General features: G+C 40.2%; 1 protein-coding gene across 1 annotated transcript; it reads right to left on the reverse strand.

Moving 5' to 3' along the window:
* Positions 1–344: 344 nt before the first annotated feature.
* On the reverse strand, positions 345–2,395 carry LOC143359050 (MYG1 protein C27H6.8). The gene is made up of 6 exons (XM_076796700.1): positions 2,039–2,395; positions 1,610–1,705; positions 1,301–1,534; positions 1,033–1,234; positions 719–891; positions 345–633 (listed from the first exon to the last, which is right to left on the reverse strand). The coding sequence occupies exons 1-6, from the start codon at positions 2,380–2,382 to the stop codon at positions 456–458; spliced, it is 1,227 nt and encodes a 408-aa protein (XP_076652815.1). The 5' UTR covers positions 2,383–2,395; the 3' UTR covers positions 345–455.
* Positions 2,396–15,726: the final 13,331 nt, after the last annotated feature.

The following is a 15,726-nucleotide window of genomic DNA, read 5'->3' on the forward strand; positions in this document are numbered from 1 at the left end:
TTGATGGAACGCTCCCGACTAACTTTTATTGTTCCGTGTGGAATAAAAGCGTTAGCGGAAAAACAAATACACGTCGGCTTAGAATTTAATCGGGAAAACGAATTAACCGAGGCTCTTTCGGAAACCGGGTAACGAGTTTTCGACGATTCAAAGCCTCGGCGGCGCAGCACAAAGACAGAGAAAGTCTGCCATAAAAAAGGAAATAGATTGAATCCCGATTTAATATTCTATATGGTTCGCTATCATCCTATCGAATATTTTGAAAAGGATCATTCCAGCGTACTGTCTCGATTAAAACCACATTTTTCCATCCAGGGGGCTAGTGAAATGAATGGAGTCGGGTATGGACTGAAAATATTTAATTTCATTGCAGTCAGTGTTCAAAACATACGATACATGATGATTATTATGCAATTGTACTAGTCACTGAATAAATGTAAAATCAAAGTTTGCGGTTAACTCGATCCCGCCTTTGCAATTTCGAGCGACTTGCGTGCCATCATAATCGCGCCATCTTTGGTTTTATGTCCGCCAATGAATCTCACTGTATGCACAAACATGGTGCCTTCGATTCCACTGGCAACTTCTAGATCCTTGTCCCTCAGACCGGCCCAAGCTTCCGGTAAAAATATTCTACAAAACAATATCGTGTACTCAGATTGCGAACAGTACTTTCACTTCCTGCTTGAACGAATCAAGTCATTCGCTGCATGTATACCTGCATACAAAACTGGAGCTCTTTACTGGAACTGCTCGAACTCGATACTCTTTGTCTTTGAAAATTACGTACTTCAATGTGGGCTCTAATTTCAATTCTTCCTCTATCCTGAACAAGTGCTCCTGCCATGTTGTTCCTCGAGACAACACTATGATCTCCCCACTCGGATCAACCTGCAAATCTTTATTGCCTCTACATACTACCCAATCAAAGCTGGCAACAGTGTTGCTCAAAATTACAATTACAGACAGGGGCAAAATTATGTAGACACCCACTTAATTTTACCGATGACTCTATGTGTTAACAGTAATCACCTCAAAACGATTTTGTATAGCTTCTTCCACGATAGACCTAGCTGGCAACCAAACGTACGCTGCACGATTTACATGCTGCATAAAGTCTTGGCCAGTGAGCTCCACCGCCTTTAAGAATTGTCGGTCAACATCGATGCCTTCGCTATTCCACGGGGCATTTAAAAAATCTACGCGAGAAGATATGTCGGTTACAATGCGATATCTAGAAAGAAAAATAACATAAACACCCAAACTACCGACTCTAATATTTATAAGATAGACCACTTACTCAGGCTCTCCATCAAACATCGGAACTCCATTATCTATGCCATCGATTTCATAAATAAATGTGCCGTAAACTCTTTTAAAAATTTGTTCTATGTCACTATCACTCATGTTTGGTAATAATAGTTTAAGAATCTCCATGCCAAAATGGCAGTAAATCAAACCGGCACTGCTCAGTTTCATTTTCCAATTGTATCCAGGTTTCTTTATCACTGTGCTCACCGACTCCTTAAAATCTCTGATTCGTGAAACAAATGGACTTAACAAACCATGATTCTACTAGCAAATTACAGTAGCAAATATCGATATCTACCTCATGTGGTGATCATAACGATGCGTCGAAGGGTCATACTTCTGACCGACGTCAACTACGATATCGCAGGTACTCAAAATACTTAAATCTCGTGATCTAAAAGCAAATTTAACACTTCGTGTCCCTGCGCACAGCAGAACGTGAAAGTTCGTAGCAAATTGTTATCGACAGATCGATAAACAAAAGCACCGCCACCGGAGGTAATAGTTAAAAACATGGAAAATAACGGAGTGCAATAATGATAGTATCGTAGAAATGATGATAGTAGAAATGAGAATACCAAATCTAGTCGATTTAAATTTCCCGCTGTCTGTACATCCAATTTAAAGGAACAGGCGCGCGATCAATTTCAAAAGTACCGCCTCTTGTTACACGTGCGCTTTGATTGAAGTACGGTCTACATGCTCCGAAATGAGAACTATGTTTCACCTGACGATTTCTGCGTCTTTGTACCGGGGCAGCGTCTTCAAAAGAAAGCAAGCGAGCGCCTCGTCGCAATGGAAACAACCATCGTGCGTTCCGATCTTTATATTCGCCGACATCGTCGAGAAGCTTCGCAGTCTCGCTGGCGTATAGGTTAGGAACACGTCGAGACGATTAGAGCGGAAGAACTTGGTGTCACAGGCACCGAAAACGGAGCGAAACGAATTATGTTTCAACTGAGATTGGAAAACACGCGCCGATCGATGAATACTTGAACATTTGCCCACGTTTCTGTTAAAACTGTACGCACGTGCTCCGTTCGCTTCAAAGGCCACTCGGCACGCGTGCATTCGGCTTGGCAGGTGATCGTCACACTGGCGCAGCGCGCAACGCGCAAAATCAATAAATCCCCCGGCCGCGCGGGAAAATTTGAACTGCGTCCGTGCACAAACTTCATTTACGGAATATTACAAACAAATAATCTTGATCAACTTGCACCGTGGAATCAGGATAGACTTCGGGTTTCCAGAAAAGTAGAGATCCAAGAAAACATTGAAAATTGAGCAGTTTTTAATTTGAAATTTAAAATTGAGAGTAGTATATCTTTTTTGATATTTCAGCATATTCTGGAAATATTCTCAGCAGAGAGGTATTGCATTCCATTCATTTTACCATCGAGATGGAAAAACCTGTAGCACTGGAAATACTTTCCCAAGCTGATAAGATAAGAACAGCACGAAATGTTTTACGAGTTTACCGAGGATAGCCGGATAAGATAGGGCATGTAATAATTTTCTGATGATGCTGGTGTAGAGATAGCTTTTTTTCAGATTTTTCGAGGGAATATTGGAATAATGGAGATTTCAGATTAAACTCGAATATTAAAAAAAAATGTCACGCTGCTCTTCGTTCCAAGCAGTTCCTCCATTTATCGACAAGTTTCCACCGACGTGGTGACACGAGCAGTTCCAGCTTGGAAGTTTTAACACGTATCGATCCGGTATTTGAAATGCTAATTTTCCGGGATGCTCGCCTATCATTCTATCAAAGTTCGAAATCAACCACACGGTAAACAGATTATTAGAAATTGCGTTTGCCAAAGTTGCGGATTTATACGCAAACCGTCGTTATCTCGTCCTAGTCGTTTTCGATCTCTAGAATCTTTCGAACACTTTAGTGAAACCCAAATTCAACTATTCGCCAAAAATATAAAAGTATCACTGACACATCAATAACATTTAATTAGATAACCATTTTTGGCGATATTAATGCTTCATACAATTAATTTCAATTTTACAGAATGATTTACGATGAAAAACACAAATTGACCTTGATCTTCAAAGTGAAGGTCAACCTTTCAGAAATTCTTTTTAAATCGTCTTTGTGGTTAGGAGAGTACAGAATCATTTTTGGGAAAGCACATTTATTTTTTATTTGAGACATTCAGGTACGGAGTTTCTTTTTGTTTTTTTTTCCTAGATGAGATTTCAGGAGGAATCCATGGAATTTCGTGGCAGGTGGCAAAGATACCCAATATCCGATGATATTTAAAAGCAGAAAAGACGGTAGGGTGACGAGGCTATCGGGGATCATAGTTAATTTTATGCTTGCCGTCGGCCCTGTAATTGCGACCTTCGTCGCGTCGTTGCCCGTGGGTAATGCCAACCTTTCTGTGCCAAAAACGACCAGGAGTATAAGATTCCTTCGACTTAATCGGCTAGACGAGCTCGATTCTCGAAAACATGTCAAGCTCTCCCAAAAGCAACATCTTCTCAACAATGCTTCATCGCCTGACAACAATTTACTCATTTAAAATCGATTAGCGTGTCGTTTTCTTAAGTTTGGCAACCACTGGAATACCTATCCGCCATATTTGATCTAACAAATGCCCTCCACCTCGAATATTAATGTAAACAGAAAAAAAGGAGACAATACATTTTTCAAAAAATAATAAACAAAGATTGTTCCTGACCTGTGATAGTTTTATAAAAATGCAAAACGTCCAATAATTATAATCGTTTGCAATGAAAAGATGATGATTAAAGATTGGAGGCAGAGACAATGGGATAAAGACACTCAGACTGTATTGCAATCTTGTAAATTTAATAAATACCTTACTATGTAAGACTTGTTCTTTCTTCCAAATTTTATAATTTATTGTAATCTTGCATTTTGTAATAATAATGAAAAAATTCGTTCCAGACATATCGTATACGAGTCCTAAACTCAGTCAACGAATATAAATTGGCACAAATATCCATCTAGGAAATCAACAGTTGATTGCCGCACCACTTAATCCCGTAATTAAATGAAAAATCCATTTTTCCCGGCGCCGAGACACGGGAGAAGGGACGGCAGACGCGACGAGGTGTAAAACGAACGATCATTTCAATGAAGACGGTCGTCGGACACTTAATTCGAGCCTCTCGTCTCCACGGGAGTCGATGGAAAACTTTTCCTCGGAAGTTGACTGAATTTTCCCGGGACTTTTCATTCAACCCCTGCCCGATTATCGACCGTCCATTATTTATAAGATCGATCCGGGGTACCCCTTTCACGCAACGATACCGAACCCCGAAGCGGAAAACTCGCATGCACAGAAATAGCAAATAAAAATAATCCCCCCGACGGCCACGAAAGCATTAAATTCTCGCTTCTGTCTCCCCGCTTTTCCGGCGACGTCAACCACCCCCTTAATGTCTCCACAACACAGCCCCCACCCCCACCCCCTGCCCATTTCTATTCACTCAATCAGAGAAACTTTCCTGGACCCTCGAACTCGCGGCAAACTGTGTGGTGGAAATTCGAAACGCGACCGTTTCCAGCGTAATAGCGTGTATAACTTTCCGGGGGAGGAGTCACGGGACGAATCGCCGCCATATTGGAAGCCTAACCGCTTTTTTGGACGAATTTTCTGCCAGTATTGCTGCCAAAACCAGGATTTTGTTAAACGTTGTTCCGAGAAGGTACAAAAGCGGGACAACTGGGCAAAATTGGTTGAATAAATTGTGTAAGTTTAGCTCCGCCCACTTTTGTTCAAATTTTATTTACAACAATTAAAAAATTATCTACCTCACGACACATTCAGAATGATCACTCAGCCAAGCCCACCGAAGAAAACCATTACCCAAAAGTTAAAAATTCTCTTAATCTGAAAATCCCCTAGAAATCCCCCAGAATTACAAGTGCCCGCAAGATCAACTCATACGCACTCGAATGATACATCACATGATTTTTCGTTCAGCAGAGACAAAGAAAAATGAGGGAAACCAGAAGAGCGAGTAGAGGAGCAATTAATCGGGAATTCCCCAGAGGGGCGGGGCTTGCTGAACTACAATCCAGTATTTACCGTTCGCCAACAAATTTGCCGGGTTATTAACTCCGCCGAGGGGGAAGTTGCAAGAGAGAAATTCTTTCTGTCTATCTCTGGTGAATTCTATCGAGTTTGTGTCGAGGCTGACTTCTCCCGGGCGACGAAAGCCTAAAAGACCCGTCGCGAAGGCGTCGCTTCCCTTTGCAATGCTAATTCCGAATGATATTTGCAAGTAAAACGAACGCGATTTGCCGGAACGAATCGGCCGTTTTCGTCGGCTCCTCTACCCCCTCCACTGCTTGTTCGATGCTTGTCCTAGGGAATTCCCGTTAATTCCGCTTCAACTAGGGATTCCCCCAAGGCTCTTCTCTCTTTACCCCACCAAATCCCGCGGAGCCTTTAACGTTGTTCGATCCGGAAAACTGGAGCAAGTGTTGTAACTTCGTAAAGAACTTTCCGCCCCTTTCTTCCACGAAGAAAGGAATCCGATCGATGGGTCTTTGGTTACCCTAGTCGATATTCCTTTCGACAATCCCCTACTCGCTTCTCATGATTCCTTAAACGACCGATACGTTTGTCTTCGTTTGAGTGGGTTGTTCGAGGGATCCCCCTGATTCGACACTATGCCTGCAGGGGTATTTTTTAGGAATTTTTTATACGAGTCTCAAGGGTATATTTGGGAATTTTTAAAATAACTAAAAAATGGCTAAAAAATAACCAAGTTTTTACATAAACAAACTGTTATAGAACAGAATCCAATCTCTTTGCTGGATCAGCGTTACGTAGGGTACTTTTGTTTCCAATAAACCGCCAGTTTAGGGAAAATTGAGAATATTGTTGTGGTAGGCCTGCGTTGGCTAATTGGCGCCAATTTCAAACGCTTTAAACGTTCATTTATATTCAAACTCGATTTCTTCAGCAAATAAGCTTATCAAAAAAATTGATTCTATAATTTATTCCTGCTCTTTCCTCGGAAAACTGTTTTAGCTGAAAAGAAATGTTTTTGTGTATTAATTTAACTATGATATCTTGTTAATTGAATACCACGTCAACAATTGATAACTTTAAACATTTTTATAGACGCAATAACCAAAAGCAGCTTCTAAAAAAATACATAAATATTGTTTAATAACCAGTCAAGAACAAATTTTTTTTTATTAAAAACTAAGAAATTGGATTTTGAAAAAAATTGTTAAATTTGTAGATATGAAGAAGTTGATTGAAAGTGGTTTTTGAATATAATTTTCGTTGGACGAGGAATATTTGCGACTTTGTTTCGGCAACAAATTAGCTGGTTTACGAGAATCGAAAAATACAGCGTCGCAAATGCCAAAACGTCTCGAATTTGGAACGGAGTCAGGGAAACAGGAGAAAACGTCATCGTGTTCTCGTGATCCGTTCCCGGCTTATTCACCTCGGTTTTAATTTATTGCTGTATTTACAGGGCTGGTTTTTGCGTACCCGCGTGCCCACGGTTTCCAATTGTTTGCACACGCTCTCCCGGATTTATTAATACCGTTTCATCGCGTTGCACGAATTCGCCACTGAGCGCCGAATAAAAATGAAACGTGCGTCAAATTCGAGATACGATTCTGAAATTCCGATCACTTCCTAACAAACAATATCTTCATCTACAATGAACAGAATATTCAAGTCGGAAGAATTGAAAATCGAAATAAAATTTAAAATTATTTTTCCTAACATTCCCCTAATATTTTCAATATTTATATTCCTCTAAAATCAGAGAAATTAAAAATTGAAACAAAAGTCAGAATACTTTAAGTAATTGCCGCTAATATTCGCCTAATAATTTCCTAAAATTCTCAAATTTCCTGCGCGCTATAAATCCGCAAAAATAATACTAACATTTAACTAAAATTGTGTAAGTTTGTCGTTTAAAATTTTTTGTAGCTTAACGAATAGAAAATATTTTATGAAATATTTCACGGATTGAGAGACGGAGGCATTTTATTTGCAACAGTCTGGCAACGGTAGTTCAAACACAGTATTCAAAATGGCGGCTGAGCTGTGGAAACTGTTCCGTTCGAGCGACTTCTGCTCTTTAATTGGGCACTGCTCACAGGAACGGATTTTTCCGTTCACAATGAAGAGTTTTTTCAGCAAGGTTTTCTCGCGCATTAATGAATCACATTCGAACTGATTGAGACGCCCTGGAGAAATATAGGTTGCGATAAGGGGTGCGCGTTCGATGTGCTCTCACCTGGTTCTCTTCTGTGTTGTAACACGGAAGAAATGCTCCCCTAATTAGGGAATGTGCCTCGCGAAACCGTGATCCAGTGTCGCGCGTGCTACTCAACAATTAAGCCGCAGGAATCATGGCTTATCAAATTTCGCCCGGAAATTAGTCCCCTCGAATCGGAATTAGTTTTTAATTACCCGCGTTGGCCAGACTCGTGATTTATCGAAGGAACAGAGAGACAGTACGCGACCTCGTTCGATTCGGATTCTGTGCAAATTTTGTTTCGCTTCGATATTGTTCAAACAGAACAGAATTTTATTTAATCAACGGTTACCTTTCACAGAAAAACAATTTTCGCTTTTATTTAATTTAGTTTCGATTATTTCTGAAAACATGACCGTTTTCTCCATGTTTTATTATTGTGATATTTAATTCAACATTGCACGAATTTTTAATTGACCATTTTTCGTATTTAATTTCAATTTGATAACGTTTTTTTAAGTGGTTGGGTCACGAGTGGCCCAAATAACAAAAAACTATTGTTAGGATGATACATTGGTACGTGGTACGTGTGGTACATTTTAAATGAGACACCCGGTATGTAACTGATATAATTATATAACGTGGGTCGCGAGAGACCCAGGTGTAGCGTTCAGCCATTTTCAAAAATTGTCTTTTTAAGAATAAATTATTGTAGTTCATGTTTAACGAGACACCCGGTACATAGAAAATGTAATTACATGTTACGGGTCACGAGAGACCCAGACATAATTGTCAGACCCCGTCACGCAACACTCGAGACATAAATAACAAAAACCTATTTTTATACAGGCAATTTTTAAAAATAAACTTTTACGGTCCACTTTAAATGAAACATCCGGTACATGGCATTTGCAATTAAACCGTGTGGGCCACGGGAGACCCGGGCACACCAACCAGGGTCCGTCACGCAAAGGTATAAATAACAAAACCATTTGAATAATTAGTTCGTTCGTTATTTTTCCATTTACGTTCGTTTCCATTTAAATAACTTGAAATAATTTGAAATTATGAAACAATTTCTTGGCAATGAGCTTTAGGCTGGCTCGTGTTTCGATTATCATCCACCCGACCATTTAATCGAATCCTCTCGTTCGAATGACATAATGTAACCCCCCACCCCCGTCCCTACCCTCCATGGCGTATTATACTTTTATTCCAGGAAAGGTAATTTTATACTTTCTGGCCTGCGTTTGCATGACAAATTGATCACGAATGCTTGCGAGTCACGAAACTAGTTTACGCCAGAATGTTTCGAATTCCAATAACTCGACCGTGGCTTCCTGTAAAACTCGTCGTTTTCATCCTACTTATGATAAAATCCTGCTCTACTCATTCTCTCGCCGAGAACCACGTATCGCACTTATTATCGTTTCAGAACGAGAATGTGGAATTTACACACTAAATTTCAAAACATGTTGTTTGTAATTTTATTGTGATTTTTAAATCATTATATAGGAATCTAATAATTATTTTATCAATTGTTAAATGTAAATTCATAAATGCATTGATTTGTTAGTGTAGACACAATTTTTGAAAATAATTTTTCACTTGCACAAATTGAATATCAAGAACGGGGACTGTTTTAGCGTTTGAATGAACCGCCTTTTCCCGGGAACAGTGCATGCAACTTGACAAGCAGGCCTTCAGCAGATGGCGCCACTTTCAAACGCTTCAAAATTCTGCATTTTCTGCAAATTGAAAACGAAGCGTAGCAAAATGATTTAAACAATTTTTGTGCATGCTTCGACTTGGAAACAGTTACTTCTGTCAAGAACAAAATAAATAAATTCTAAAATAAGTATATTAAATGGATTATAAATATTACAAATATATTGATTGATTACAATGATCACAAAAACATTTCTGGATTGTAAACATGATTAAAAATTAGAAAAATGTTTACGGATTGTAAAAATGATTATGAAAATATTCGTAAATTTAAAAAATTAGAAAAATTGTGATAGTTTTGTGGGCGTCCATTTGGAGGGATCTGCAGAACGTGCAATTTCGCATACGGGCTCTAGTTGAATATTGTTTTCGCGAACGATTTGGTATTTAAAGGCGAACGGTCCGCATCGTTTCCAAGACACGAAACAAACTTTCCAATCGTCAATTATACTGTCGGGATCGCGTGTACACACAAATGGAGTCAAGCGAGGCCTGAACGATTCCGATCAGAATTTATGCAGGAGCGAGACCTCGACGATTTAACGCTCGCGGATGTTTACGAAACATTCGGTGGCGATCCTCGCGCGGTTTCTATCGGGCCTTAAATAATTTAAGGAAACACCGGCCGAAAGCGAATCGAAGAAATGCTCCCGATGAGCTCATGCTTCCGTCCTGTTGACACGATCATTGCCAAATTTTTCCCCTGCGAAGACAACGTTGGTAATTTTAGCCGGCGAAAATCGAAATTTGTTCCTTGACCATTCTGGACCAAGAAAACCATAACTATGACGCTCAAATAAATATGTTTGAAAATTATCTTGAAAGATACTGCCGAGAAAATAGTTGTTTATTTTTGTAGCTGCTTGAATGAGAGCGAATTAATATTTATTGAAAAAATTGGAGGGAGGTTTTAATTTTTTATTGTACTTTCTAAACAAATTATTTTAACAAACAAATTTCTAAAAAAAATGGTTCTGTGCTTCTAAACAAATTTTTTTTTATTATTTTTAATTATTCTTATTTTATCATTTTAAAAATTCTGGTTCCTAGGCCCTCTAGTTCCCGAGATGAGAAAATGCAACTTTATGAGTAGATTGCTTTCGGCGTGCAGCTCGAGATATTTACTGCAACACCGGGAGAAACGTGACCGGAAGCAATAAACGCGTTTTATTAATTTCGTCGCGATTTCGCGAATGGGATTTACGTGGGTTTGATCGGATCGACCCGCAGAATCCCGCGAGCGGATTAGATTCGCGGCCTGGACAAGCTCGATCCGCATGATAATTGGGGTCGGTCGGGCTTCCCTCTACGTATAAATTAATATTTCGAAGTGGAACAGAGAAGACCGGCAAGTGTTTTGTTCCCCTGTGCGCTGATTCGCCGAAACAGACGGTTGCTCTGTCTCGAGGAACAAACTGGACCGCTTTATCCATTATCCAGCCGACTGCTCCGATTCCTGCTTCACAGTAATCTCTAGATACACGCCGAACAGACGTGCACGATATTTGAAAATAAATACCGATTAAAAGTTTTGTTTATTTTTAATTACTTTTCTATGAAACTTTTACCGGCACATTCGTGACATTTTTCTGATTAAAATGAGTCCAAACACGATACCATTCGGAGCTTATTCGCCTGTGTAATCCACGATTTTGCAGAACCTCGATTATCCGAACACTAATCGAGGTTCCACTGTATCCCGAATTAAACGAGTAAATATGATCCGAACCCTGTCGTGTCGGTACTCGTTTTAATCAGAAAAATGTCAGGAACACGCTACTGAATGTTTCGTCAAAGAAATAATTAAAAATGAAAATGTTTCGTCGTTATTATGAAAATATGAATAACGAGAATTTCTCGAGGGGACTGTTCAAACACGATTCGTCGGTCTGTACAAAGAATCGAGGAGGCAATGTGTAACCAATGACGGCACAGTCGAAGCGCTAAGGGTGTAACAATTTCCTGTGGCCCCTTTTCGCCCCCTATCCGGGTGCTGTAACCGTCGAACAATAGAAGAAAGGGTTTCTCTAGGAGGTGGGCAGTTTGGTCGCGGTGTAAACAGCCTTTCGAGCGAGAGGGTAGGAAAAGAAATCGTAGAAAGAGTGGTTCTCGCGGCGTCGTATCCCATTTCTACCCCTGTCCGACGGTCATTCGAACGTTGCACCCTCTTGAATAGCTTTTCCGTGTTCTCTCAACGTTCTCTCGTCTCTCTTTCTCTCTCTCACTTTCTCTCACTCGTCTCTCTTTGCCGAGTATCCGCAAAGTGCCGAGCGGTGGGTTAGGGATACGTGATCCGTGTGCATGCACACCTGTTCGTCACACCTTCGGAGCTGTGTGCTCTTAACCCCCGCGCGATCCTCCGAAACGGTTGCGAGGAACATCCTAAGATAATACTACAGCCATTTTTACTTTCCATTTGAAATTGCGAAATTACTATGTGTGTCGTAACCGTACCAATCCAATGTTAGTTCAAAATAGTTTGGTGGTGTACGAAACGTGAGTTCTATTATATTGTTTTACTATTTTATTCATTTACTATCTTACTAGTTCCCCATGTCACTAGGTTACCATTTCACTAGTTTACTATTTCACCAGTTCCCCATGTTCCTAGTTTATTATTTCACTAGTTCCCCATGTCATTGGTTAACTATTTAACTAGCTCCCCATATCACTAGTTCCCCATATCACTAGCTCCCCTTATCACTAGCTCCCCATATCACTAGCTCCCCTTATCACTAGCTCCCCATATCACTAGCTCTCCATATCACTAGCTCCCCATATCACTACCTCGCCATATCACTAGCTCCCCATATCACTAGCTCCCCATATCACTAGCTCCCCATATCACTAGCTCCTCATATCAGTAGCTCCCCATATCACTAACTCCCCATATCACTAACTCCCCATATCACTAGCTCCTCATATCACTAATTCCCCGATATCACTAGCTCCCCATATCACTGATTCCCCATACTACGAATTCCCCAGATGACTATTTCTCGAGGTTATTATTTCCCTACGCAACTAGTTCACTGTTTCACTAGTTTACTATTTCAATCATGGTTAGGTGACAACCTATGACATGACCTTGCTCTACATTAACAGTCTCTAACTAACTAATTAACCAACTCTAGATTAGATCTAGGTTAGGTACACAAACCAGTTAGAGGTACTTGGAGGTGGTTGATCCCCACGATAAGGTAACGCAAACCTTCCAGTACGTTGCGATAGTTCTAACAAAAATACTGAACATCAATTTTCTCCATAAAAAGTCATTCACACTGAAAAGAATAAAGCAACCTCCAAATTTAGGAGTTGAAACTACATCTTCTAGTGTCTCTTTTCAACTAGTGAACTACGCTTTTGAAAACGAACGCAGAATGCAGATCAGAGATCGAAGAAACGTCCTTAAAATAATCATGAGCCTTTCAGATTTCGAAAACAACGGAACAAGCAACAGATAAAAGCGAAGCTATCTTGAAGTCGCATCGATTTATGTCATCCTCGCCGGTATTCGCTGGAATTACAGCTCACGGAGTTAACGAAGTGATTACAAATGCAACGCTCGGCGTATACACGACCGCGAAACACACTCCGCTATCATTACCGTCACAATCGATCAAGGGAAAACCATTTCCCTCGAAATTCAAACGAGGCGAGCTCGAGAGGGAGAAAGAGACGGTGATCCGTCGTCGCGTCGTCGTCGTGAATCTGTCGAGATCCTAGTGTCTTGTCCGCCATTTTTAATACCATCCCTTTGAGCGGGACGTGTCCAATTACACCATTCAACGCGTATTTGCAATTCCGACTTTCAATGGGTGTCCCTTACAGCTTTTATCCCCGACATCTTGTACCCTCTCCGAGTCCGCTTTTTAGCGAAATCAATTTCGAACATGAAACACTATAGTCCCAATTTACCTCGATACAAGATTCTAGAGGGGTCTAGTGAGATTCTACCGAGGTTTAGTGAGGTCTAGAGTCAAGTTTGTGTCCAATTCGAGTCAAGTTCGAGTCAAGTTCGAGTCAAGTTCGAGTCAAGTTCGAGTCCAATTCTATTCAAGTTCGAGTAAATTTCGAGTCAATTTCGAGTCAAATTGGGGTGAGGTTTGAGTCAAGTTTTGGTCACGTCCAAGTGAAGTTCGAGTCAGGTTTGAGTCAAAGTTCGAGTGAAATTGGAGTGTAATTTTAGTCAACTTTTGGACAAATTTTAGCCAAGTTTTGGTCGATTTTGAGTCAGGTGTGAGTCAAGTTGAGTAAGTTTGAGTCAAGTTTGAGTCAAGTTTGAGTCAAGTCTGAGTGAAGTCTCGGTTAGGTTTAAATATAATCTGCATCGATGAATTAATCCTCCACATTCCTAACAATGATAAACTCCTTTCCATAATCATTCGTACGTTTTAACTGTTTCTATTCTCAGTTCCGACTTTTCCAGAAAATTGCTTCGAGAGTTCGCCGGGATGAGAACAGTTGACGTACACAGATACCATAACAATGCTCAAACGAACAAAACGAGACCCGGTCTAAGTAAGTGATCGGAGGTCGAAAACGTTCCGAAGGAGAAGCCAAACCGAAGTCTCGTCGATTGAAATGACTGCCAAGCGGCGACGACGCGACGCTAAGCCCAATGAAGAGAGAAAAATCGAATCGATTTTAGATTTCGGAGCTTCTGCTTCTTCAGAGAAAGAAAATACTCCGCCGTTCTGATATGATGAAGGGGGATCATCCTACCTCGGCTCGAACGAATCGTGCACGCCGCAAGTGAGTTTTAAGATAAGGGGGCTTTGTCTTTGAGAAGCCAGATACGAAAATGGACTGACTGTGCCGGTAAGGAAACGTTTCTTTGAAGTCTGCTAGAGGAACGAAAATAAATGGAATTTGTTTAGTTCGCGGCATACAAGAGAGAGTAACATGCAGAAATGTTGTTTGTGGTACCATGCAAAAATCTGCGACAGGTTAACGACATTTTCCAAAATTGTATACTAAGTGCACTGCGGTATGAACTACAAATTGCCGTCGTCATTTTATTCGCTATTTATTAACATTTTGTACATTTTTCTAGGGGAATATTTACATTGTATTTGAACTGTATTTGAATTGTATTTGAATTGTATTTGAATTGTATTTGAATTGTATTTGAATTGTACTTGAACTGTACTTGAACTGTACTTGAACTGTACCTGAACTGTACTTGAACTGTACTTGAACTGTACTTGAACTGTACTTGAACTGTATTTCAACTGTATTTCAACTGTATTTGACTGCACTTGACTGCACTTGGCTGGATTTGAATACATTTGACTATATTTGACTACAAATGACTACATTTGTCTACATCTGACAACATCCGACTAAATTTGACTACGTTTGACAGAGTTTGTGCCCCACTAACAGTGTGCAAATTTTTGGAGGGGTGAAATATTGAAATACCCATAAAAGAAGTTTGTTGCTGAAAACGTTTGACAATGCTTGACCACATGTGCCATCAATAAATTTTGTTAGAGGGACAGAAGCTCGAAACGTCGAAAGGGAAATTTATTACCGATCTATCCGCGCCTGTGCCGTAGGTTGCTACGAAGTTCGCGAGACAGCTGTAACTAGCAACGCTAAATATTCAGCATGAGGTTCGAAATAAGTGTCCCTATAAATAGGGCCGGGTCTATTAGCGGAGGATGTAGAGGCCAGCTCGCGACTCTCGAGAGCAAGGCGAAATTCGTGTAACGTATACGGAAAGAAGAGAAAGTGGCAGCCAATCCCGTCGTCGCAATGAAAAAATTATTAACAAAAATTTGTATTCCTGTCATTACTTTTACACGGCTAGAAACGAATTTGTATTTTTATTTGCAAAAATTCTATAACATCTTCCAAACATTGTTAAATTGACCTATAAACTTTGAAAATGATACGTTCGTCACTTTTGTTTAAAAAAAATTCTGAAAAATCACCTTCCTTCTCAGATCGTCACTTTCATGTCAAGAAAAGCTTCACCAACGACTGTTAACTGTTTGTTGCTGTAACTTCGAACAAAATCAATACTTTCATATGAAAAAATTCTACATAATCTTCCGAACACTGTTGAACGAACCCACAAAATTTGAGATCAATATATCCACTAGTTTAGTTTTAAAAAATTCCGTAATTTCACGAAATTTCTCACCCACCCACCCCCGAACAAAGGCAAGTGTTTCGTTGCTTCAATTATTAATTCGACAGCCACAAAATAAAATATCGAGGTCAGCCGTTCGAGCGACCCTTCGGACACTCCCTCCTTCCCACTAAATTTTTAATTTCTCTCTCCCCCATTTCCTGCGGTGATTTGTATTTCGCGTGCGAGGTCGTTCGTTCGAACGAACAAACGAATAAACAAATTCCGGGAAGAAGAATTTCACCTGGAACCGCTTTCATTTTATTCCGAGAAAAATCCCTCGAGCCAGAAAGCACTTCCCTCATTTTTTAGAAAGCTCGGCAGCCTCGGCT

Source organism: Halictus rubicundus, chromosome 11 (assembly GCF_050948215.1).
Source record: "Halictus rubicundus isolate RS-2024b chromosome 11, iyHalRubi1_principal, whole genome shotgun sequence".
NCBI classification, from domain to species: Eukaryota; Metazoa; Arthropoda; class Insecta; order Hymenoptera; family Halictidae; genus Halictus; species Halictus rubicundus.

What these genes read in the sequence shown, in the direction of transcription:
- LOC143359050 (XM_076796700.1), bottom strand. Translation starts at nt 2,382, where the DNA reads ATGCACGCGTGCCGAGTGGCCTTTGAAGCGAACGGAGCACGTGCGTAC. An exon ending in AAAGACGCAGAAATCGTCAG is followed by an intron (nt 1,706 to 2,038) that starts GTGAAACATAGT and finishes ATTTGCTTTTAG; the next exon opens with ATCACGAGATTTAAGTATTT. An exon ending in CGTTATGATCACCACATGAG is followed by an intron (nt 1,535 to 1,609) that starts GTAGATATCGAT and finishes TTCACGAATCAG; the next exon opens with AGATTTTAAGGAGTCGGTGA.